Below are 27,548 nucleotides of genomic sequence, written 5' to 3' on the forward strand. Positions count from 1 at the left end.
GGGCCTCTGAAGAATCACACTTTTAAACTAGAATATTACTCATCTTCCACCCTACTAACATGCAAACACTGAAACAGGTAAGATTTTTACTCTAAATGGAATGCATCTTAATTATCAAGAAAATACATGCAGATGATAGTGTATTTGATAAAAGCAATGTACATGTTCTTGCATTTCTCCAAACAAGATGCATTTTTTCACTGAATCTCAATTGGAAGTTTTTCGATGCACTGAAGAAACTGATGTCCCAGCCCCCTCAAATGATCATCACTGAACAGAAAGACTCTCAATAGTCCTTCCTTACAGATTTACAAGACATCTTTAAAGATCCCCACAATTATAAAGGAAGTACCATGGATCGTGAGGTAGTGGAAACAAGACACTGGCTCCAAAACACAAACAACTTAGAATTTAAGGAAATTCTTAAAGGCACCTGGTTCTGAGAAAAAGCTGACCTGGTCCTATTATCCTCTTAACTTGTGACCAGTTGTCAACAAGTACAGAGCAGTATTTTACAATATATTTTCTCAACTTTCAGATACGTGAACTGTATGTCATTTTGAGGAGGAGTTGTGTCCTGGTTTAAGGATTTAACTTCCAAGCTTTCCTTTCAATGGTGGCTGGCAGCTAAAATAATTTATAAACTCCATGATCAAGATCCATGAAGGACTGACTAGTGTACAAAAGTGAGCTGGGAAAAGTTACCATCTTGAAGGGAGGTAAAGTTACTTTAATTCTAAAAATCTTCAACAGTTGTAATAAAGCTTATTCTTCATTTCACATCATAAAGGTACACTGTACCTTTATTGGAATTTTCGTTTGAGGTGTGTAATGGGGGGGGCATACATAGTCTAAGTGCATTTACACTACCTTTACTAGGTCATTTTAGAGTACTCTTTAAAAAGGAACAATTGTTCTCCTGGATTAGGGATTACAAATTCATTGCAAGACCAAATACTATTTGTTCCGCGTTTAGACTTCCAACTTTAAAGACATCAGTACCAAAACAGGCAGCCCTGCACTTTAAGCAGATAATGTCATTTGGCCCAATGTTTAAGTTACAAGTCCAAGAGGTGAAGGCAATCCTTATGGACAGAATGAGTATCATCTACCACTCTCCTATGTAATGCAGATAAATGAAATGATGCATGCTGGAAAACCATCTTGAATTTTACATGCAGAACTAAATGCTTTGACATGATTGTCACCATTGGGAATTATTTGGAAACTACAGCTCAATAGCTAAGTAGAGCACATTAAAAAAGGAACAGAACAAAACAGTAGTATTTTGTCAATGTACAATCCCACAACATAATAGCATTTTAAATACTTAAAGCAATTCTGGTTTCTTAGCCTCAAGAAGTACGTTAAACCAGAGAAGTAATTTTGAAGAACTGCAGACAAGGACAACCAATACTACAGAGAATCAGCTGTGGCCCTGAAGCTGCAGTTCCCCAGACAGCAATGCTAGGATAGAACTCAAACATACAAATGCTGGGTGGCTCTTCAGCACTGGGACAAAGGAGGAAATCTCACGGCTGTTTCATCTGAGGATGCCTTCAAGCAGACTTGAGCTTTTTTTGAGCTTTTACTCTAGGATGGCCCATAAGTTTCACAGCTATTACCATCAGTGGTCTTCAAAACAGAAAAATGATAACGGACCTAATAACACACTTATGGAAAAGGAGTTTGTCAAGCTTGAAGCTTCTTAGAGTACATTCCCCATAGTAGTTTAGTAGTCATGCCTTCACGTTATTCATTTTCTTTCTGGTATATAAGATGCATTTTTATTTTTTTTCATCTGTGGAAGACTGCTATACGAAAAATGCCTGGTATCACAGGTGTAAAGGGTGAAACTAGGGCTACCCCAAGAACTGCAGCAGAGTTGAGCACACAGAGCCTGGGAATTTCTCCTCTCACTAGCTCCTTTTGCAGAGGACAGAGCTTGAAGCCCCATACTCTCATTTTTTGGAAGCAAGGCAGAAAAATAGTAAATTTACTTATTTATCAAGAATTTGAAGGCAGATCCATACTACATTACTTGCACACTAAAATTAAAAGTGTTACGACACATCAGAAACTAAAAGCAGATTACGTCTACACTGCCATATACTTAATACAGCAGCAAAAAACAAAAAAGCAGGTATGATCAGAACAGATACTTTTCCGTTTCATTACATATGGGACTCAAGCATATCCATAGGGTCAAGGGACTTTTTTAAATAAGTGTTTAAAAATTGTGCTTTTATCTGATTTCAACACTGCAAATGCTTAGGAACAAAGAGTAGCTATTGACCTACCCAGCCTCTAGTATGAGTAAATTCCACACTTTTTTTTTTCCCCGAGGCCAGAGTGAGACATTCCCACAACTATACAAAGATGTTTGTTTAGAAAAGGGGGAAAAACACCAAGTTAACTGGTTAGACAGCTCTCCCATGAAAGATGCCCCCTTACACTTTTTCCCCTGATTATCATCAAATAGTAAAAACAATAACAAGCTATTTGCATACCCAGTTTATTTTAAAAGAGCCTAGAATCTCCACTTTTCCATGCCACACAGCTTTGTTACACTAATGCTAATTCAACTGTAAGCCTTGAGTTCATGAGGACACTTTCCAGCTGTCACTAATCATGATGCAAATCGATCTTAAGATCACTCTTTAAAGGCTCAGATTGCTGATGCAAGTTTCAATGAGATCCAGTATCTCTAATGCTCCAGCAAAGCTCTACATGAAAAAGTGCCACAGCAGGAAAAAAAAAAACACATTGTCTGTGAAAGAACAGTCAAGATAACTGTTTGGTAGGCCTTAATTTGTGAAAGCTACCTTGGCCAACCAGGAGCAAACCTAACACACAGGCCTGCCAGCAGTTAGTGGACTAAGAATAGACCAAACAGCTTTCAAGCTGGAAAAACCACTTTACTCACGGCACAAGACTATTGTTAAGATTGTCACCTACAAATGACAGTTCCAGACACAGAGCAGCAAAACCTTGCCAAGGCTTCCTGCAACTCCGGCCCACTGGCATAATAGTCCCTTTCCCTCATCCACCATTCGTAAGGCTCCAGTAAGGAAGAACTGGTTAGAAATCCAGAATCCTAGGAACTGAAGAAAGGTTTCAAAAGTCTTAGTTATTATACTGAAAGGCCACATCACAGCAGAATCTGACTTCCATTCAAAGTTCTATTATAATTAAAGCCCTATTAAAATTAAATTTGGCCAGGGACATCAAGGGCCACAATAAAGTCTCCTATAGGTACATCAGTGACACAAGGAAGACAAGGGAAATTGTGGGCCCTCTCCAGAAGGAAAGAGGAGACCTCATTACCTGGGATATGTAGAAGGCTGAGGTACTCAATGACTTCTTTGCCTCAGTCTTCACCAGCAAAAGCTCTAGCCACATAACCCAGGCCCCAGAAGACAGTTAGGGACTGGGAAAATGAAGGACTACCCAGTGTGGGAAGAGATAAGGTTTAAAACCATCTAAGGAAACTAAAGGTGCACAGGTCCACAGGACCTCACGAGATACATCCATAGGTCCAGAGGGAACTGGCAGACGAAGTTGCTAAGCCACTATCCATCACAGTTGAAAAGTTGTGGCAGTCTGGTGAAGTTCCCACCGACTCGAAAAGGGGAAACACAGCCCTCATTTTTTAAAAAAGGAAACAAGGAAGACCCTGGGAAATACAGACCAGTGAGTCTCACATCCGTGCCCAGCAAGATCGTGTAGCAGATCCTCCTAGAGCAGATCCTCCTGGAAACTATGCTAAGGCGCACAGAAAATAAGGAGGTGATAGGTGACAGCCAACACAGCTTCTCTAAGGGCAGATCATGCCTGTCAAATTTGGTGGACTTCTACGATGGGGTTACAGCATTGGTGGATAGGGGAAGAGCAACTGACATCATCTACCTGGACTTGCATTTGACACTGTCCCGCATGGTATCTTTGTCTCTAAACTGAAGAGACATGGGTTTGGTGGATAGATCACTCAGTGGGCAAGGAATTGGCTGGATGGTCACACTCAGTCACAGTCAACAGCTCAATGTCCAGGTAGAGATCAGTAATGCGTGGTGTTCCCCAGGGGTCAGTACTGAGACCAGCACTGTTTAACGTCCTTGTCAGCAACACAAACAGTGGGATTCTCATCACATTTGACGGTGACGCAGTGACACCAAGTTGTGTGGTGTGGCTGACACGCTGGAGGGAAGGGATGCCATCCAGAGGGACCTTGACAAGTTTGGGGTGGACCTGCACAAGCCTCACGAGGTTCAACAAGGTCAAGCGCAAGGTTCTGTTCCTGAGCCAGGTCAACCCCAAGCAAAAATGAAGGATGAACAGAGAATGGATTGAGAGCAGCCCTGAGGAGAAGGACCTGGGGGTACTGGTTGACAAGAAGCTCAACAAGAGCTAGTAATGCAGCTTCTATAGCCCAGAAAGCCAATTGTATCCTGGGCTGCATCAAAAGAAACATGGCCAGCAAGCTGAGGGAAGTGATTTTGCTATGCTCTCATGAAACTCAACTTTGAGTATTGCATTCAGATCTGTGGCCCCCAGCACAAGAAGGACATGGACCTACCAGAAGAAGTCCACAGCAGGGCCACAAGGATGATCAGAGGGATGGAGCACCCCTCCTATGAAGACAGGCTGAGGGAGTTGGGGTTGTTCAGCCTGGAAAAGAGAAGGCTCTGGGGGGAACTTACAGCAGCATGCCAGTACCTAAAGGGGGCCTACAAGAAAACTGGGGAAGGACTCTTGTCAGGCACCAAAGTGATAGGACAAAGAATATTGGTTTTCAACTACAAAAGGGTAGATTTAAATTAGATATTAGGAAGAAATTTTTTCCCCATGAGGGTGGTGAGGCACTGGCACAGGTTGCCCAGAGAAGCTGTGGATGCCCCATCCCTGGAAGTGTTCGAGGCCAGGCTGGATGGGGCTTTGGGCAACCTGGTCTGGTGGGAGGTATCCCTGCTCATGGCAAGGGGTTGGAACTGGGTGATCTTTAAGGCCCCTTCAAACCCACACCATTCAGTGATTCCTCATTTCATGTGCAATCTGCTCCCAAATACGGAGGCATATGGCTATGCTGCTGTTTAGAGATGCAGTCTGAGCACACATTTATACCTCAACCATATGACAAGCTAGTATGTAATCCAATATCTGATCTACAGACATGTTATTACCGCAAGGATGAATTCATGTCACATCCAGACATTTATTTCCAGCATAATTTATGCCTATCAAACAGAATATCACTCTCTTCCATCTTATCCCAAAGAAATTCCTTCTGCTTCTCTTGCTTCTGATCTGCCCATCAAGTAGACACAATGCAAACTGGATCAGCTTCTTGAGATGATAGAAGTGCTGATGTATTTGTTTTCATTCAGACCAGAGTTCATCTGACTTACCTTCTGACTGCAGGATCACTGGATCTGATCCAAGGCAAAAGTCAGGAATATGTAGATTGAGAAGGAAGAAACTGAGTTCATAACAGGATATAGTCCATACATAGATACGTTATACCTTGTATAGCCTATTTCCTACTAGGAAAACCTCTCCTTCCAAGATGATAGGAATCAGTTTGGTCTAGAAATCTTCTGTCTAAAAATCTTCTGAACCTCTCCTTGAGGCATTCTAGAAAAATAATGTGTGAGGATGACTAGGGACAAAAAAGAGTTAAGGTAATTCCTGGGGCTTTGAACCACTACCTTCAGGACTCAACTGATTACTGTTTCCATTCAGTGTAGAGCCAAAACACAATGAGAAGGTCAGACAAATGATAGCTTTTATCTCCCAGGACATTTCAAATGTTGTATTTGGAAGCATGAGCAGGACACTGGAGAGAGTAATTTGAATTTGCCCATAGTGTTCTGAGGGTTATGCTAGTACAGAACAGACAAGACCTATGCTGAAGGATACAAAGTCTGACTTTTTTTTTTTTGAAATAGGGAATAATAGAAGCAGCAGTTGACTAGAAAGCCTTAAATTACCTTAGGCTTGTGCTCCTTTGAGTTGGACTGACCCTGAAAAAGGGCAGTAATGATCACTATGAAGTATTTGAAAGCTACTGAGATGGTCATCTACAAGACAGGACTGCATACACAAGATGTACATAGAAGTTTTCCCTGGAAAGAGTTGATATGAATTGAAATCCACCAGGCAGTCCAAGAACAGTTCTTCACAATTAAGGGAAAGATAGCCCCAATTATGACAGCACTGAACAAGTCAGCCTGTGCATTTAGTATCTTGCAAGTTCCTACCCTTTCAAGTGTTCATTTACTATTTATTGATTCTTTTAGTAAAATGTCACATAGCTATCACTGCTCTTAAAGAAATCCCCCTGCTTACAGTTTAACCTGCCACTAACAAGCCTAGAAAAAGAAGAAAATGGATCATAGCAAAGGGCTCCTGCAGGGCTAGTGCTTTAGGTCAGCCCACTGGAAAAAGTCTTTATACCAAGCCTGGACAACTCTGCCTAACAGGCAGAAGAAGGATCTGAAAAGCACCTGGATTGCCCAGACACATTCAGTTTAACTAAAAACCAAAACTGAACATGGAGTGCTATTGAGTTTCTGCAACAAGCTTGGTACCAAACAGCACATCATCCACCTACAGGTCCTGGTGCTGAGGAAACTACTTGAAACCAGGACTTTCATTGAAAGCTGCTCCTCCTATGACACCATTCCTTCTGATAAAGTGGCAAGTCACGGGTGTGACAAGCTCTGAGACAGGTATCACTAGCACAGACAGTCCAAACTAGCAAAAAAACAGGTCAGATGTACAGCACCTGCTGAAACACAGCTGCTGGGACTTCTCAAGTCTGAAGCTGTGACAGAATTCAAACATTTTTCTGAATACAGTAAGTATACATGTTGATGATATCTGAGACTTGCATTAAATGCACTTACAAACATACTTTTTGATATCTAATATAAATTCAGGCACTGCATAAGAGAACGACCACATCCTTTGAAGAACCACAGAGAAGTTAATGAAGACCAGGGCCCAAGACAAGCAAAACTTCAGGTATCCCTAGGTTGTTCTACTTATACTTACATAACAATAAAGTTTCCTTCAGCAACAAGAACTGTCAGACAGTACATATTCAATAAATGCACCTTTAACTTAAAACAGCAGTCTCAAACGAGAATGCGTAATGTAACTCTTACCACTCTTCCTACATATCCCCATCACAGGAATGTGTATGGTCTCAGTCGTTGTAAATTTAGTACCACAGAAAACCCAGGGACGCACAAGCAATATTAAAACCTGTCAGTATTAAATCCCTACTGTATGGTAAATTTACTATATATAGTCTTTTTACCACAAGTACTAAGCTTACTATAGGAGAACTATTTCACCTACCACTTGCAATAATATTGAAAATTAGCAACTTGAATAAAGTCTGGAATTATATCTAGATGGTTAACATGACTTTCTGTAGCCATTCCCTCCTGAAATTAGCTAGGGAGCTCAGAATGCTATTGCGATTCTAGGGAAGTCCCAGGGAAGGTATGTCCTCTGATCTAGCCCCAATTTATACTGAAGGTTAGAATTAAGTAACACATGCTAGAACAGATACATGAATGAAAAGGCATGTTTAACATGTTGTATTTGTTTTCTTTCTCCCTCTCCATCAAAAAAAGTTAGCAAAGGTGAGAGCTTGAGAGCTGACACCACAATAAGCTGTACAGTGTTTCTAAGACAGACATGAAGAACTGTGCTAAAAATGATGTATCTAGAAGTATTCTTTTAACAGTAGTTCTAACGTTACGGCCAAACTGAATTGATTCTAACAGCTTAGCTGCATGTCAAGCCTTTTAGAACAGTTTATGGGAGCACATATTAAAGAACAAGGTAAATTTCTAGTCTTGTTGTCTAGTTTTATATATAAAACTTGGATCACACCCATTTCTCCACCATAGTACAGACACAGAAATCATACCGAATGTTAAAACCAGCAGTCCTTCCTTTGAAATATTTTAAGCAGAATGTTTGTAGAAAGACCAATTATCCTCTGGGTCCCTTCCACACTAGGAGAACCGCACACTGGAATCATCCTGTTTTGTCATGCTGTCTTTATTTCAGGGCTGCACATGAAGGTATTACACTCATAGCACTGGGCCAGCCAAAATTTCTGGGCAGATGTCAATACAGCTGCAGTTAAATATTAAATAGCAATATACCTTTTATTGATTAGACCCAAACAATTCCTAAATAATTACACAAACAAACAATATTCAAAAAGTGAACTAATTACCTCTCAGAATCTCTATTTGGATATGATCTTGCAAGTGGTGATACTGCATGGCTAAGAACAATGTAGGCATAATCAAAAACTTGTTTCACTTGCATGGCACCGTAAGAGCTTCTGCCAACGTCGTTTCCTGAAATAATGTGACAGTGATCAGATCATCTTTTTTTAATATCAGTAACCAGAAAATTATTCACACTTAGAGATCAGAAGCCTTAAACAAGAGTTAAGCTGTATTGTTAAACTGGTCAGCCCACTCTATTCATATCAGGAACAACTAAGTTGTGCCAATCTCAATAAGGGAAACTAGCCTTAGGAATGATGCTCAACATCACGCATTCAATACAGCATTTGTAAAATACTGATGTACCAGAGCCTGAAATAAACAGAAAAGGTAACTATAAAAAAAAAGTTTTAAGCTGATCTCTAATGGGGAACATACCAAGGTCAAAGCATGTCTCACTTACCAGTAGAGTTTTTGCAGACCAAATTCAGCTTAGAATTCCACTTGTGCAACCACCTTATCTTCATGTGGCCAGGTATATTTATACCAACCCTACTTAAGCTTTTCAAAGCTACAGCTGAATAAAATACAGACTGCTTATCTCCACAGGATAAACCAGTTTCTCAAAATCTTTATCACCCAGGATTTCCAGAATTTTGTACAGTATTGTTTTTGATCAAGTTACTGGTACTTTTTGACTGCCCCTCTTTAAACAGGGGTGACTTTTATAGCAGAATTCCTTCCAAACCTCCACCACCACTCGAGAAGAACTGCAGAAGTTAAGAAGGTGCTAAAGCTGCTGTATCAGTGACATTGCACAGGCATCAGTCTTCTGTTTGATGCCTAGAAAGATCTTGCCAGTACCAGCAAGAAATCATTTGGGATTTTTTTTTTTTTTTTTAAGATATATTTGGCACCAGACACCAAAGGTTCACTGTCACCACTCAATTTAAGGAACACTTTAAAACAACTTCCTCCAAATTGCATGTGCAAAACACAGATTAGATCTTGAGTGGGTAGAAAGCTGCTTACAGTAACAGGTTCCCTCCTTTAGAATGATACTTGAAATGCTGTGAAGAAACTGGAAATGGATGAACCGCTAAAAGTAGTTATTTTAAGCTTGCAAATCAAATCAGGGCCCACAAACAAGTTATATTGAAAAATCCTCTTTTAAAATTGACAGGTGAAGGATTGAGTCTATCCTTTGGAGACTGAATCCAATAAGACTGAATTTGACATTAGAGGAACCCTTCACTCACTGAAATATTTTGTCCAGCAAGCCATTATAGATAAATATGCCAACATCTGCCACCCAGGGTGAAAAGCAGCCTTGGCTTTACTACTTGACAACACGTATTAGCCCTTCAAGATTCTCCAACAATGACACCACTTAAACAGGAAAGGGTAATCAATGAAAATAGATGTGGAGTATAAGGCATTTTGGGAAGACAGGATTTCTTCAATAACATATATTGTTAAGTAAAAGTTGATCAAGAAAAGACTTCATGTTTAATGAAGTAACTGAGTATCTCACTCTGAATGTACTGTCGCAGTATCCAACAGCTGCTAGACTCAGAATTACAGAAGCCTCTTTAAATGGCATATTTACAACTGGACTCTATCCTGAAGTAGAAGCAGAAGCTAATGTAGGCCTTGGAAAGTGGATCTCTGAAGAACTACACTGTAGTTCAGTGTTTCACTGCAAAGTAGGTATCGGAGACTTTCCCAAAGGACTTTGTCCAAAGACAGCTGAATAGAGACAAGGGAAGTTCAGTGGTCAAGAAACCAAAACATGAACACGTTAATTCCACTAGAAAAACAGATGAATTCAGTACAAATTTTCCAGGGGAAGAACTGTCTTGCAACAATACCACCTTCCACTTAATAACACACAAAAGGTGCATACAAAATAGAATTAAGTTGAAAAGGAATAAATAGAAACAATATTTACAAATGGCTAAACATGCAATTGCACCTACCACTAAATTTACATAACAGGAATTGAGAATATACTGTCAAATTGCATTAGTGTAGTCTAACATAGTGCTAAGGCAACTACATTTAATGTGCATCATTAAAGGAGCTACACTAAAATGAAGACACTACTGCTACTTATTATTGGTTACTCCTTTTGACAATTATCACTTTTGCTCTTCTGCCAGCAAAAGAAATCAGAAATCATTCCTCATCCACTTACAGAAAACTCAGGCAGTTTAGTTTAAACCACCGAGTTGTGTATGAGTCTTGATTGAAGCAGATGTGAGAAAAGGCAGAATAGCTCATGCCAAAGCATGCACAGGTTCTTGGATTGCCTCATTCTCCACCTGTAATTAGTTCATTAAAAAGTCTGAATAAGCAGTTTTATTCAGTTATAGTCTGCAGGTCTTCTGACTTGCACTGCAGCTGAAAAGCAGATATGGAAGCCAAAGCTAGGGAAGCTACTATGAACAGTACCAGTCAAGCCTGCATAGAAGGTGACCCTACTCAATCCAGGGAGCAACATATTAGAGAAGCCAGAAGATCATGCATTTAGCAGTTCTGAATTCTAAAAAACAAAATAAATTTTAAAAAAGGATTCTTTAGGGAATAGGTTTTCCTCTGTGAGATTGTCCTGCCTAACACATCACCTTTACATACCTAGGCAGCCTTTTAACACAATCTAGACTGAACAATTAAAGCACATACCCAAATGCTTTCACTCTTAAAAAGCCAGCCTTCAAGTCTGATATAAACATCAGTGGATAACAATGGTGTATAATTCCACATATAACTCAATCCTTATTCTTTTGTGTGAAGTACAGCTTCATCCCTGAAGGAGCATGTCTGAGACTCCCATCAGTAGCTATCAGTATTAATCACTATCAAGTAGCCTTCCATTACCTGAAACAGTTTTAAGGACACAGCCTGGAAAATCAAAGGTAAGACCATGAGCTAGGACTGAAGCAAATTTGTTTGTGTTAAGCTCTTACCTACTAAACAACTTTTTGCAACATTCATGAAGAGATTGTTTCAGCTGCTAGCCTCAATTTGCATTTTTTTTTTTTTATAAATGTATGCATTTTATACACACACGTATATATTCACAGGTTCTAACGACAAATAACAGATATTGAAGAGCTGTGATGACTGTCTTCGGACAATCACTAAGGCTAGAAAAGAATCCCAGTAGTTGTCGTCTCAAAGCTAGTTACTTCCTGCATTTGTGGCCTATCAAAATTCAGAAGAAAGCAACATGAAGCATAATTAGTCCTGTAAACAGTCCCTTCAAGAAAACCATATAAAAATTAACATTTAGAACTTTACTATAGGCACTGGTAAATTCACCACCCTTCTCATGAAGAGAGCAGCAGAGATGAAGATCATAGACTGTGGCAGCTATGCTTGCTGCTGCCAATCTGAACCAAGATCAAAATCACTTCTGTCATGACCATCAAAAGTGTGACTGAAGAACCTTAACATTCCCCTCAGATAAAAGAAACTAATAAGCTTCTCTAATAACTTACTAAATAAATTCGAAGATTGTTTTAAAACCACAGATGAAAGATTTGAGCTACAACCAGAGTCCTGTATTCCAGGACAGGATATGGGTGGATCAATTCCATACATACAAACCTCTCCTAGGATGGTAGCACCTACTCTGCTCCAACATGTTCCCATGAGCAGACTTCCTGAGTGCCTGACTTTGCAATTCTCCTAAAAGAGTGCTTTTACTTTTTACACAAAGGATGACTGTTTCCAGTAACTGGAGCAGTGGCAGTTAAAAGATGTTTACACAAACTCCTTTCCTTGGAGAAGGAGAGATTTTCATTTCATTACCCTGCCCTAGGACACTACTAACTCAAGATGAAGAGCTTTAAGGTATTTAAGAAGATCAGATAGAAACTATCACTAAATTGCATCACAGGATAGATAATTCTGGCATCTCAAATCCAAGTTTCAACAGACTTCCCACTTAAAGTATAGACTCTCAATGTCTTTCTTGGTGTCTCTTTGATCTCAAATCAAAGAAATTATAATCCTCTAGTGCCCAATGAAGTCTTGAGGCTCTCAAAGGAAACCTTGTGGCACCCAGGAGAATCTTATCTGAGTTAAACCCACTACAACCAAAACTGATGTCTGTTCCTTCCAGATCTAGGACGGAATGACCTAAGCACAAAAAAACAAACTATGACATCTTTTATCTGTTAGCCAGACACCATTTTATGCTAAAGAAAAAACAATTCCACAGACTTAAATGAATTAATCTCACTGAACTTAATCCTGTCGCCCCCTAATGCTATACTACCTTTCAGCATCCTACTGCACAACTTGTGCCTACACCCATAAGAGGCCCTTTTAAACTGCTTGGATAATCTAAAGGAATTTAAAGGGTTTTTTGCATCCCTGTATTTTTGTGTCTGACTTCTGGATTAAGAAGTCACCTTGCAAGGTCTTCTTGCAAAGCTTAACCAGAACTTTACAGAAAGCTATGATCAAGCTGCAAAAGGACCCCCCAAAGAGATTAAGAACTAGTGCATGAAGTATATAAACGGATTTTGGGGAAAACTCTACAGCACCTTATGTTAACCTAGATCAAGGAACAGCTGTCCTCCCTTTCCCAAGATATTTATTCCCATCTCCTTTTCAGTGCCAACAGTGAACACCATAGAGCTAGACACTGAGCAGATCTGAGCACAAACTAACCAAGCAGAGGTGATGGCCTGTCAACTGGGCAAGGACCTGAACCATTGGGGAAGTATTTTGTACTGAAACAAGCAGTAGCAAGAATAAGCTAAAATCTAGATGTTATCTACATTATCTTACACTCAACAGGCACTTTGAGGCACTCTAAGAACATGTAATTACACCTAGATCTAAGGGGGCTGTATTCATGAGATCTGATTCAAAGTGCCACCCTACACGTTCTGTAAAGTTTTCCTCCTAGTTCCATCAGGCAAGTTCTGCAGCTCTACGGTAGCTACCAAAAAATATCTGACTACTATGTCCCAAAGGAATCATTTATTTCAAGTCATCCGCTTTGATTTGCCTTGCCAAAACACTTTCTCCTAGAAAAGCTACATTATCTCAGCCTACAGAATCTCACTTAAAACTTAGCTCTTACCAGCTCTTTAAAAGCATGTAACTATAGATCTTCCTTACCAATCAGTTCTCTTCCTTTAGTCTTCAGCTGGAAAGTCAGAACAGAACTGGAAGTCCAGGTAAGGTTTTTGGTTCTAAAGAAATGCAGTCATGCTGCCATCAAAACTGACTTTCAGGCAAGTGCACAGCTATTGCATGAAAACTCAACACGATAGATGTTCTCCAAAAATCACACTTATGCCTGGCCAAGTGCAAGAGTCATGATGGACACAAACTCAAAGCTACATACGTATCAGATGTAGCTAGACGAATGAGTATCTTAGCACACAGCCTGTTCTAGAGAAGCATGAACATTCAGTACACAAGTATTTAGAAAGGAGCCAAACTTCAGCTCCTGATCCATGGTATTTGCTTTAAAAGTGCTATACATAAGCAGTCTACCCACAAAACGTGACAGTATGGAGTTTGAGTGCCAATTACATCCCAAAAATATTAAAGCTGAAGTCCAAATTAACCAGAACTTGATTTTATTAAAAAGCTGTTCTGGAATTCCAGCCACTTAGGACAGTCTCAATAGAATCCAAACTGAGCACTACTAGCTGGCAATTTTCAGGAACTTAACCAAAATTAATCTTCATTACTCTGAACATCCCTGAAACAAAAACAAGACTTCGGGGAAAAAAAGTATTTTAAATTACTTTCAAATGTACACACAACCAAATGTGACATTCTCTGAAGGTCCCTGTGAAGGTCCCTGCAGAAGCCAGTTATGCAAACCAGACTCTCCACACCAACATAATATTCCAGCCATTCCCTTGCTACACATTTATGGCCGTGTGTCCGTGTTTCTGTGCGGTCTGTAGTGTACTGCCCTGCAGGGTAGATACTTCATCTAGTGCATTTCATTTCCATGTAGTACAATACATTTGTAGCATAGCACCACAGATTGCAGCAGGAAAAGCTACACCTTCCTTTCTCATTCTTTCATAACAAAGAATGAAGAATTGTCCCTTCCAACAACTCCCCTTCCAGGATTTCCTGGACCTCTCTCCTTCATTGCCCCTCAGCACTGTTAGAGAACCTTTTTATAAGCTCAACACATTTCTGAATCTCCAATGCATTATTTATCTGCACTGTTTGTGTGCAATCCAGCTTACTCAGGCTAAAAATCTTTACAAAATTCAGTTCCTTATCCCTTGGCTCACCTCCACAGCTGTACCTCACCAGCAGGAAGTCTTTTCTCCAAGCAGATTCAACACGTTTAACAGACTTTAGGAACTCTAAAATACGTTGGAGTATGAGTTGAGCCAGAGCTCCAAAACACAGCAAGAAGTGCAGTCTTACCAGGCAGGAGAGGATCTTCAATACATAGCATGGATGGTCTGTATCCATTAGTCATGACTTTCATGATTTCTTCTTTGGCAATATAGGCACCTCCATTTTTTATTCTAATACCAGTTTTCAAGTAGTTAAAATTCCTTCCATAGAGTTCAAAGAATTCTATCAGAAGCATTCCAAGGTTTTCATCAGCTCTTCTGGCATCGATTCTTGGATGCAGCTGTGACAGAACAGTTACTAATTATTAAAAATAAATGCTTGTCTGACCATAACAGTACAACAACAAGCTCTCATTTAAACAGCCGAGTATAATCTCTTTACCCAAGTCTGAGTTAAGTCATGTACTTACACTACTTTCACGTAACCAAAAGGGGGCAGCACTTCAGCAGCATATAGGAGCCAAAAAATTCTTTCTTACCTTCTAACTTTTTATGGATTAGTACATTCTTGTTTCTAAGCCAGAAGCAATAGAGCACTACGTGCCACATTAAGGCTTAGTAACAGAGTAATAGCTGATTTTTTTTTTTAAAGAAAAATCCACCAGGCTTAATGTTTTCAGAAGCACAAGAACTATCTACCCCAACTTAACTGCAGTTCTTTTCTCAATCTCTGCATGTTATATATTTATATATAATCTATAGTCTTATTTCATTTAATCACTAGCAGCAGTGATACACATGTTTTTCCATTAACATTGTATTTCATACTCCCACAAAGCTTACTGTGACAAAAGTTTATTCGAAGTAGTAACAGCTCATTAATGATCTCATAAGTAATTACCTAAAATACTTGCTCGTTTTAAGCATGTTAAAGCTTAACCAATGAACATAATTAGAAAACGACCATTTAATTTCTTAATTTTAACAAGCACCGAAATCAGCTACTATCCACGCTCAGTATCAGTAGTCTAGGAAGTAACAGACAAACTGTGTCCTACCAGATTTAGCACTAGTAAAATCATTCAGGGTTAGAACTGGAATAGACATGGGAAAGCACCGTAACCCTCATGACAGGACCTGTTATAGAAAGCAATGCACCACCTCTACGCTGTTGACAAGTCTCCTGCTGCTGTCTCAGTTCACACAGTGAATAGATCTTAGGTTTGAGAGGTAGTCTATAGGAGCTGTCAATGATCAAACACCTAGAATCATAGCAAAATGAAGCTGTGCATTGCTATGGGATTGTAAAGAAACAGCGTCTTCCATAACAGGGCTTAGTGACAGGAACAAAAATATTTTAAAGAACTTAAGCAAATAAGAAACAGACTTACCTGCAGGAAACTAATTGCCATTAAAATTAGGCTGTAAGAGCTAATTCCACCAGTAAAAACTTCATTCAAGTCCCTCTGAAGTAGGAACTGTTTTAATACTAAAATCAAATAAGGCAGCAAAGAGTATTTCTGCAAAGCAAAATAATTCTTATCAAAGATAACGTCAAAATTCCAAACCAAAATACTAAACAATCTCAACGTAAGATTAATGTAACACAAAAATGTTGTTCAGAAGCGTGCTATGTTTCCTAAGGAAGAAACAAAACATGCAATTTTTTATTCTAGAAACTGAGACAAATAGAAAAACTCATACTTGATTGAGTAGCCTATACAAATTTAATTCCCTCATCTCCTCCCCAACAGGAAGACTTTTACATCTTCACTGAATGCAAGTGGCATTCAGTCAGTGCTTTTCATCTAAACAGTGCTTTTACCGCAGAGCATAAAAGTAAACTTAGGTTTAAGTACTTAGGCGCAGAATTGTTTTTAGACATTGCTTAACAAGGCAGCATTCACAAGCAAGCACTATTAAAATTCAAGGTAAATAAAACTTGGACAACCTTGCTTTAGAAACAGTTTAGTACCTATCTCCAGATCTAAATACGACTGCACAAATCCTTTCAATATACAGGTTTATGAACAAACACCTACCACTCAACTGTTAGAAAACTATGTAACCACATTTAGCTTCAGTGTTTACAGTTTCTAGTTCACAAAGCTCAAGCTTTTAAAAAAAATCTTAATATCTTTCTACCAAGTAAGGCAACACTGAACAGATACCAGCAGAAAATAAATTAAGACTTTCATGTTTAATTAGTATTAATGAAAATAGTCTTCAACAGTAATTTTTCAAAAGTCTTAAGCCATACCAAAAAAGGTTAGCTAAGCATCTAGCGTATCCTTGGTAAGTAGTTAACATTCATTGTATTGTTGATACCTTCATGTATTCCTTGATAAATCGAGCTGCCTTCACACCAGTTTCTACATTAAAACTGATGTCAACTTTCACTTCTGTCTCCTGGTCAGTAAGTTTTATTATTGGTACCTGAAAAGGTTAAAACAAGGTTTTATGAGTCCCCAAAAACACAACACCACTGCTCCTCTCCAGCTACTTACTTAACACGCATGCGTACTATCAGTCCAAATGAATGACAAGGGAGACAAGAAAAGGTGTTTTTGAGAAAGAATAACAATCCTAACTTGGCTGACAAGTGAACAATATTTAGATTTTTAGTGAGGTGATTGAAATATTGGCGTGTACGATCACATTAACTTACGATCACTCATGTACATTCCCACAGCTGTTAGACATCTGCCTCCATAGCTGCAATATCAGTGTTGTAAGAACTGCATTCATCTGACCCAGCAGTGCACCATTCAGCTTGCTAAACTGACAGAAGACTTAGCCTAGCAGAAAAAATAAAGAGCTGCCTGTTGGTTTTATCAAGCTGAACTGGTTCACTGCAGAGTCAAATGAAAGCCAGAATGGATAAAAGCAAAGCAGGAATAGCAGTACTTCCTCTCCTGGCAGCAATAAATCATTACAGAACTACAAAATATGCAGTTCAGTCTCACACCACCACCTTGAAGACAGTATCCAACAAAATGATATTATAAGCATGTTATCTCACAATCATAACCTAAACTTCAGCTCATACATTTATTCTGAATTGAGCTTCTTGCATGTATTTTTCATCTGAAATGGAAAGCAAAAAAAAAAAGCAGAATTACAGCATAATTTTATACTAACAGCAAAGGGAATAAAATAAGAGGCTGGTAAAATTAGTAAGCATATTGCCTTTCTCCTTAGCTACCTGGTACTAATACTGAAAATCCCACTCTCAGGTAAACCAAAGATTATCAGAGCTCCTGCTATGTATTGCTATTCCAGCAGAAGCTGTAGGAGTCTTCCGGTCCTAAAAGTCACTATTTTCAGAAAACACAGAAGGTAACTGCCTACTAATAGAAGTCTGCAATATTCTGCTTAGTCTCCTGGAGAAAACACTAGTTTGGTAAAGCAAAATTCTTACATTAAGTGTTCAGCTCATTCAATGTTTGATCCACTGTGTTCACAAGACAGGTGCAAGAAATAATACACATCAAACAACACAACTCTAGCTACCAGTCCCTGGCTAAACACAAGTCCTCTTAAAATTCAGTGGAAAAACGCAATATATTTAAACTGTCTTATATTTTGCAAATACAAACTTTTCTTGACAATAGGAATTCATTCTTTATTAGCAGTGAGCATAAAAATGGCCTTCCAGCAAATACAGTGTACAGTTACACGTGCCTGGTGACAGGACGAGGTGGAATGGGCTAAAGTTGCACCAGGGGAGGTTCAGGTTGGATATTAGGAAGAACTTTACTGAAAGGGTTGTTAGGCATTGGAATGGGCTGCCCAGGGAAGTGGTTGAGTCACCATCCCTGGAGGTCTTGAAAAGATGTTTACATGTAGAGTTTAGTGATACGGTTTAGTGGAGGACTTGTTAGTGTTAGGTCAGAGGTTGGACTAGGTGATCTTGGAGGTCTCTTCCAACCTATACGATTCTGTGATTCTGTTAATGTTCTGTGTCAAAGCTTCTCTATGCTACTGCTAAAAACATACACATTCTACTAAAATCTTTACTAAAATCTTGCCCAGATAGAGCAAAACAAGATAACATCATTGTGCTTAAGACATCAATTTCTTCATGAATTACTTAAAGAATATTATTTATCATGTAGTATTATATTAAGTAGTCTAAAAACTTTTCTGTTCAGTGTTCCAATGATTGTTACTTACCGTAGCTTTATCAAGTACTTTAATGGAATATGGCTCAGCCACGTTGTGTTTTCTTAGTGCTTGCTCCAGCAGCTGTAAAGGGGGGCGTTCCCATTTCCCAAAAACAACTAAATCAATATCACTAGACAAAAAGAACACAGCATGAAATCCATTATGTCTAAGACATGGTAGTCGGCAAACAAAACTGCCATCGTACATGTAACAAGTCCAGGATAAACATTTTGCAACTTTTAATGATCTAGGTTTCTAAGGAGCTTGCTTTAGCAATGTTAGAGACAGGCTAGCGTGCTTTAGGACCCAAATTCAGTACTCTAGTTCCTTACTTCCAGTCCTCCGATGAATTCTTTGGATGACTCCTTCCTTTTTTCTTCCTTGCTCCCCCATTCTGACTTCCACAGCCCAATCCTGTCCCCCACCTATCTATGTTGGTATGTTAATAGTCCAAATAAGTTTTGCTCTTTTTAAAATCAGTAATTGTTTTTTTTACAGAAATTGATTTCCCAGTGATTATTGAAAAGGTAAAGATGATAGTCTTTAAGACACAGCTAAACAGATTTCCCACTGACTTTGTGACCATCAGAATATCTGTTGAATTTTAAGTGACATAAAACACTTAATTAAGACACTTTACACTCCAAAGAGTTGAGAAAACCCTGCTGTGATGACCCCACCAATTTTGCACAGTAACTGTGACACTCAGATTTATTTAACAAAACGCAGCATTTTCATAGCAAGTAGTAAACTTGCCAGTTTACTCCATCTTGAAAGCATAGCCCAAAGGAATAAACAGTGCTTCACCAAAGCATTGACAAGTACGTAGTGCTGGCACTGATATACCAAATCAAATAAATTTATCAAATCTAAGTCGAAAGCTCTTCCCTTGGTCACACGGGACACTAAGCAAGAACTTTGCTGGAAGTTTGATAGGTTTACAAGTTACAGTCTAAATTCCCCTTTGAGTTTTACCATTAAACTGAAAGACAAGCTTTAGATAAAAGTAAATTATTACTTACCTAGTTGGAAGATAAAGCCCTGTACTAAAGCTGCCAAATATCTGGACCTGAAAAAAAAATGACATCACTTGTTATGAACGCTCACTTAAGATTTGTTAAGATTTTCTGGACCTGTTAAAGATACAGCCCAGTGAAAAAAGTTATTGGGCTTACATGTCAGTATACAGACTTTGCTGTATACTGTTAAGCTTGTACAAATACACCTTCTCTTATAGATTCAACTTCACGGGAAATTGTATTTTTACAACATGAAATGACTACCAAGCCTGAAAGCCAGACAGCATAAACTTTTGAAAAGTCCTTTTACCTATTTATTTCATTCTATGAAAGTATAAGCTGTTATAAATTTCCTTCCTCTGCCCTCTTTCCTCATAGGGCAACTTTACTAATTTTGTTTGTTTAAAGGAAAGTATTTTTTTTTTTCCCAATTCTTATGTTTAACAACAAGTGCAACTAAATATTCAATTCATAAGAAACGTAAGTACTCCAGATTTTACCGTAAGGATGACTGAAATTGTAGTAGATGTTTGGGGGGGAGAGGCACGCGCAGAGAGATTATGCTGAAGAGACATTCATAGTCCAGATCAGATACTTTCACTATACTTCCACCCTAGAAAATTGAGATTTTCTTCTCTCTCATTTACAGCACAGTTTGCAAGTTTACTTCTTTGAAGCGACCCATAAGAAGGCTGGGCCATTTCAGTGACTATTACCGTTCCCGTGGTCTAGAAAAATCTTATTGCTAAGAAAAATTGTAGGTGAAGATGAAGATAGGCTTTACAGTGTATTTAGCTCAACACCGTGCCCATAACCTTCAATTTTGGTCATTGAAGACTACGAAATCACAACGGTCTGAAATTTTGTTATGCTTGTTAATAACAACTCTGCTATCTGTAATCAGAAGCGTAATGAGATATGAGCAGGGTAATAGAGATATGGTTTGCAGTAAGTTCCGTTTGGATGTTTTTTGTTTGGAGGAAGTTTGCTCTTTGGATAATAAACGGTTTGAAAACAAAACAATTTTGGCTAAAAGATACCTCAGAAAGTAAAAGTCCGATCTTCCCACTAAAGCTGAACTGAAGTAATTCAAAAAATGTCAGATTTGTGAAATATACAAAACAGGAAGATTAGTTTTGAAACCGTTCTTTTATGAAGTATTTGTATTTACAAATATCCACATAGTCAGGATCCACTGTAGAAGTGGATACATCGTCAGGCTCATTTTGACATTCAATAAGCTTTTACTTTAAGAAATTAAAAAATATATATACCAGTAGCCTTCACTAGCCTGATATCTAGGTTTTACGTTTCCTCCACTTTTTAAAATAAAATTCTGAAAAGCTATGATATTTATCCAAGTCAATCACCTTAAAAACTTACCTGTTCACTTCTCAAAAACAAAAGATAGCTTCATGAATTGAGCTCTACAATCTACTGGAGAAGCAAATCAGTACTTGAGTTACACTCACATCAGCTGTAGGCCAAAGATCTTTGATGACTGTTTCTATTCTTTTCACCACTTCTCTTCTCATAGCTGCTTCTTCTGGACGAGGGGACATGAAGTCATAGAAATCAATTATTTCTTCGTGTAGTCTAAAAGAGAAAGTACCATCAATTATTTTGATGATTTAACTATTACAATAATGTCACACTCACCCTAAATAAGGCCATAGGTTTTGTTTAATATCACTTAACCAAAACCAACGGTACTTTCAAGAGAGAGGTGAGCACCACAGAAGTTAGATTTTGGAAGGTGAAGCCAGACAGCTTGAGGTCTAGGATCAGCAGAGAGGCAAGGGCCTCAAGATGTATCCATACTTGACTTCCATGGCAGCACCTCACAGTAATCTCAGCAATGCCTACACATCAGCTCTCACCACATTACCTAACTGCCTAAAGATGTCAAATAACAGGACACAAACACTGGTAGACATTTGCTAACCTTCCTACACGCTCAACAGGGAAGTTACAGGCCACTGACATTGAGTTTTTGCAAAGGGCTATAAAAGGGCCATATGACTATTCCTTGATACAAAGACAAACACTTGTACAAATAGGGATTTCCTTACCAATTCAAGTCCTTTATAAGCCATCTATTCATACAGGAAATGACCTTTCAACTGAACTACTCAAAGTAAAGAGTGTAACATTTTCTCCAGTGTAAAATACATTAATACCAGCACTAGGTGAGGAGTTCTCACACAGCATCTTTCTGTACCTGTTAAGTGCTTCCGTTTCCCATCTTCCTGATACTACAGGGTACTCACTGACAAACATGAATGAAGATGAATTTAAGTTTTCAGGTGAACATAAATGCTTGTTTACAATGGAAAAGCACCAAGCCGTGCCAGGCAAAAAAATATGATTTCTTGAAACAGGACAATAGCTGCTGTTGTGATATTTTAGCAAAGATCTTTTTGGTGTTGATATATAGTCAATACACTTTGCCTTCCAAAACAAAAATTGTTTAAGTCTAACAGGACTCTAAACTACTCTTATATTTTCCTGAGACTGTTTTGCAACAGATTTTACTAGAGAATTCCTTCCCTATCAGATATCCTTCAACAGATCATATTCAGAAGGCACTGCCCACTTCTTAAGTGTCAAGATTCCTTTCTATACACTAAGATTTCACCAGCAAAACATAAAGACACTACTTTTAGAGAGTATATATTTAGAATTACCATGTGCCTTTCCTTTTATCTTAAGCTGTTGATCCACAGTTGAACGCTTAACTACACAGCAGGCAGACCAAACTTTTCAATTTGTTGATGGAGGTACTTGACTTCACAACTTCAGAGCAAGATAGGAGGTACAAACCAACATGCCCCTATGTTGTTTGTTTCTAGAAAGCACGATTTTCTTCCCCCTCTCAAAGGTTAAAAAAAAAGGAAATTGTTGAATACATGAAACAGCAATGAAACCCAACTAAAGACTTCCCATTGTCCTGTTCATAAAAATCAGCAGTAGGCAGATACAGGGTGAAAGCAAGAGAAGACAAAGCAGTTATCCAACTCCCTTGCAGCAATTCTTCCAAGTCTACAGTAATTCTGACATACTTTTGGGGCAGATACCAAACAGGTGTATTAGCTCAAAAGACTTTTCTTCCACTAATTTTTCCATGTCTTTTTACTCCATTTATGCTTTTGTCATTCATGACATTCTATGACAACTTAAATATGCATCAGAGTAAAGAAGTGTTTTATTTTAAACTCCTGCCTGTGAATGAGTCTACTTAATGCTCTTTTTCTAGGAAAAGAAAAATAATTACTGGCAGCTCATCTCCAAACATTGTTTTGCAGACTCTGCATTTACATTCACCTGTCTCTTTTTCACCGGTTTATTTCCCCCTCAAGCTAACCACCCTCATCTGCTCTTCTCCCCTGACACAGGAGCACGTCCAAAGTTTGATCAGTGCTGACTTTCTTCAGCTTGTTTTCAGTTGCACCACGCTTTTGGCAGGTGACCAGAAAGGCACACAGTCAATATGTAATTACACCACTTAGCCCATGACACACCTGTTATTTATTTTTTATTGTTCATTCCTACTGCTACTAATTGCTATTTGAGGAGCGGAGCATACAGCTACTCTTTAAAAGAAAGCATTTTGAAGGAGCATTGAGATGTTTTCTGAACAACTGCCACCGATTGCCCACCCACTTGGCATGTGCAGCCTGAGTTATTTTTCTTCAGATTTTTGTCTCCATGTTTACTAGCATTTAATTTTATCTGCAGCTTTGTAACCTACTGAATAATGAACTCCCATTACAACTGCCTGCAATCAGCTCTGGCTTTCTGTTTCTCTTGGTGTTCTGTCCTTCTCCCATTCACTTCTTCCCTCCAGGTATTTATGAATATATTGTGCAACCATGTCTTGAATAATTCCACTGGTACCTTTCCTTTATTACAATATAAATAATTTATTCTTTCTCGTTGTTACTTCTAAGCAGTTGGTAAACCCATAAGCACAGCAAGCCTATGACTTTTAAAAAAGCCTTCAAAAAAGAATCTCAAACATTCCTCCAAAAGAAAAAATATCCTACAGATCTATGTTATCCCAATGACCACGTTAATAAGGGTTAGCAATGAATCCGTTAGGATATCAGCCAGGTTCAACCACTCCTGGACATCCAGGCATTCCTGCAAAAAGCTGTGTTTGCAGTTGCCATTCAGTATTAGGAAAGAAGAGAAGGCAGAGCAAGCACACATGCACTCTCCCACTGCAGTGCCCCAGCGAGCCTCTGCTCAGACCAGGAAGCGTCGCAATCTTTAAGCATATTATGAAGAACTCAACATTTCCTTCCCTGATCTACTTTTTAACAAGTCAGCTCCACATTTCCACTCTTGCCCTGTCAAGAAAGCACGTAATGCTTCAGTTTGCACAGGACAACATTGCAGGAGTTAGATAATCAAAGCTGTTTGCAAGTTGAAACTACATGCTGCGGTTTCATGGTGAAGTTCCTCTTGAATTCCTCAGCACATGCCATCAGACGTGGCTGTATACAAGTCACCGTCCTACAGATTTAAATATTCCTTACTGAAATTCAACATGACAATTCCTCAACAGTCAAAGTCAAAGAAAGTGCAGATGAGAACTTCAAGTCCTCCTCTGGCAAAAAAATAAAAATAAAAAATAGCAATGCAATTAGATCATTCAGGTTTTAGTGCACGATCTGACTTCCCCTTGGTGCCCTTTCACATCTCTAATCCTGGTATGAGCCCTGGCCACTCCGGCAAGTTCCTTGTTTTTGATGCATAAGGCTTCCAGTTTTTAATGCACTTCACAAGACAGAAGATTTGAGAACTGATTTAACAGACTCATTTTGTTCACTTCCCCTTCTACTTTCCTTATTTCAACAGTTTCTATTTCTCAGAAAACATCATCAGAACTCTTTGGTAAGAATCAATGCTATCATCAGAGTCAGCCCAACAAAACACTTGATCTTAATGCAGCATTTTCAAGTATTTTAACCTCCTGGCCATTTCTTTTGGCTTCTTTCTAAAGAAGCTTCTCAAAAATAAGTTTTTGTTTTGTTTTTAAAACTGAGTATTATTACTGTTGATATTTTCTAAGCCTCTTTGCTCAGATGAGATTACTGGAATGCTAGTCACATAAAAAGTAGCTCTGATATACGCAGCCAGATGCTGCTCAGGACTAATCCCAGAGTAACTTCTATATTAGCTGCAGGAATGATTTGGTGTCTAAAAACAGGCTACAACATGACATTCGCCCAGCTAATATATGGATAGTTGCCAGTTAAGCATTTTGCCCATGTACCCTCTCTCTCTGATCTTCAGAAGTACTTGTCACCTTCTTGGTTAGGACTGCAACAGGATCTTCATCATTAAGAACAACCTCCATTTGCAGCACAGGAGGCACTAGCAAGTGAAAGTAAGACTTTTTTTAAAAAAAATAGAGCTTCCTTTAACATATAGCACAAGCTTCTTAAACAACTTACGCTATAAGAGCATCCCATTACATACCTACTTTCTGGGTTTAAGACTCCTGCTATACTGCTTTCTTAAAGCTGGGCATTTTAATTGACTTTTTAAAAAGGCAGTTTCACTCTATTAAAATATTGGAAATTAGATTTGTTGGCGAAATGTAACTATACTGCTAATGGAGGGTGGAAGAGATTAGAATGCAGGGATGTAGAAAAAGGGCTATTTGCACTTAAAACACTATTAATCTTGCTAATTTTAACACCCCGGAGGAACCAACCGTTCACTGATGCCATTACTGCTAAACACAGTAAACATCTGCTGCTTACAGGCTGAACTATGAAACACAATAAACACCTTTGTTTACCAAAAAATATCCCTTTTACTGTGTTAGGAAAGGCAGAGATACACTTCTGGGCTTCAGGTTAAAACAAGACCAAGGAGATATGTCCTTAGTCTTTCATCACGTTTTTCTTTAAAGGCAGGTTTCTAAGAGAGGAGATCATTTACTTTACTCATTACTTACTGTGTCTACGAGTACTATTTTATACATAGCTCATTTGTTACCTCAAGGGCTGCCTTCAGTGTATTGACGTGAAATTCTGAAACTGCATCAGCAAACTGGAAAGTGAATGAAAAGCAACAGAGTGTTTGTTCCCTCCAGTAAGCATACTGTTTGTCTTCAATATCGTGTCTGCACTATTAAGCGCACAAATTTACTCTTGGGCAGAAACATGACTGCATCATTTACATGGAACTGGTATTATTTTTTAAAATATATTCATTACTGCATGAATATTTTTCCAATTAAGAACACATCAGCCAAGTATCCCTGTGAACGAATAGATGCCTCAGCTACGTGTGTTTAATACCAGCACAGAGCAGGAAAGGCAGCATTTTGAGAGCTTTGTTGAAATAAAGGTTACAAACAATAAGCTAAGTTTTCAGTGAAGTATGAACTCTGAAACGTGCCTGAAGACTTAGCTGTCTCAAGCTTAAATGGTAAAGTCCCAGAAGCCACTGTGTGTATTTCTCAAGTCTGTTGAAATATTTTACCTTCACCTACAACTACTGCAAAGCACAATTGTATTATCAAGGAAATGTAAGTGAAACCTCTAAGCTACAACAACTAAATGCATTCAATAGCTAACACCAGTGTTACAGTCGAACTGAGGAACAGTTTAACAACACAAATGAACATGCACAATTGAAGCAATAATATATTCCGAGATGCAGACTTTTACCAATATAATTTAAAATGAAGACATCTACAGAAGTAGCAAAGCAGGAACTATAACCCAGAAGAGGCCATTAGCTCCCAGTTCTTCTCCTCCTACCCCACTCAATACCCACCAGGCACCTGCACTTCTCTGTGCCATTAGTGCTCAGGTAATAGCACACTGTGCCCTATGCAGCATTCTAAGGCCTGCAGATCAGAAAAGCTATGAAAACACAGCGCTGCGTTCATATATGATATTGCTGCAAACCAGTCTCACATTACACTGTAATTCAGACAGCGATTACTTTTATCGCTGTAATTGCATGGAAGACAGCAAACTCTGGACAGCAGAGGTAAAATCTCAGCCTAATAGAAATTCAGGGAGAACGGAAGAAAAGAACTTTTGTTCTCATCCACAAAACACAGAGGGTAGTCTTTTAAGATTTATTGTACCTTTTCCACAAGTGATCTTATTTCCCCTCTAAACTTTCTTTGCCCCAAGTCAGATCCAGTCCTAATTTCAGATCAAGTTTGTGGTCAACTGAATTTTACACCTTAGGAGCACACACGAAACTAAATTCCCTTTCCACTGCAAATGGACCGGTTTATGCTGCAAGTTTCCAGACTTAAGAGAATTTGTTTGTATTTTGGAAGAGAAAACCAATCAAAACTAATCTGCTTTTCAAAGTCTATCAATCTAATAAAACCCAACCAATTAGCTTCTTAATGACCTTGAAAAAGCTGCACTATACTAAAATCCAGAAAAGAAACTGATATATTAGTATTATCTCCAAGCTGATACATGACAAAACAGATCTGCTATGCAAGCTTCTGAACAGCTGTACATGGCTCCTGACAGGCTGCTTGTCCTTGCCACAACACCAAGAAAACATCACATTATTATTTTGTTGCATCAATGAAGGAGCATACCATATGTTAAACCTTGGAACTGGATCAGCAAGCTCACTATGCCAATAAATAGAAACGCTAAACACTGAAATTCCTGTCTTAATACTATTCTTTTCCAAATGCCCAAAGATAGCAAGTGATTAACATCCCAGACAAGTCAGAAAGGTTGCAACGACAGAAACATCAACGATAGAAACTACGCCCATGCAGCAGCTATGCATCGCATCACAGTAGCCAC

The 27,548-nt window shown here is 38.7% G+C and overlaps 1 protein-coding gene across 4 annotated transcripts in view; it reads right to left on the reverse strand.

Annotated features, from left to right (window-relative positions):
* TENT4A (terminal nucleotidyltransferase 4A) overlaps positions 1-27,548 on the reverse strand; it is a 62,092-nt gene that overhangs the window by 24,192 nt on the left and 10,352 nt on the right. For all 4 annotated transcript variants that reach the window (XM_040548290.1, XM_040548288.1, XM_040548287.1 and 1 more), the window contains exons 2-8: positions 21,210-21,333; positions 19,741-19,787; positions 18,728-18,848; positions 16,880-16,987; positions 15,943-16,071; positions 14,679-14,892; positions 8,258-8,384 (exon numbers count right to left, since the gene is read on the reverse strand). In XM_040548290.1, the coding sequence (XP_040404224.1) occupies positions 8,258-8,384; positions 14,679-14,892; positions 15,943-16,071; positions 16,880-16,987; positions 18,728-18,848; positions 19,741-19,787; positions 21,210-21,333 (870 nt within the window). The remainder of the gene's footprint in view (positions 1-8,257; positions 8,385-14,678; positions 14,893-15,942; positions 16,072-16,879; positions 16,988-18,727; positions 18,849-19,740; positions 19,788-21,209; positions 21,334-27,548) is intronic.

Source organism: Cygnus olor, chromosome 2, assembly GCF_009769625.2.
Source record: "Cygnus olor isolate bCygOlo1 chromosome 2, bCygOlo1.pri.v2, whole genome shotgun sequence".
Classification (NCBI taxonomy): Eukaryota; Metazoa; Chordata; class Aves; order Anseriformes; family Anatidae; genus Cygnus; species Cygnus olor.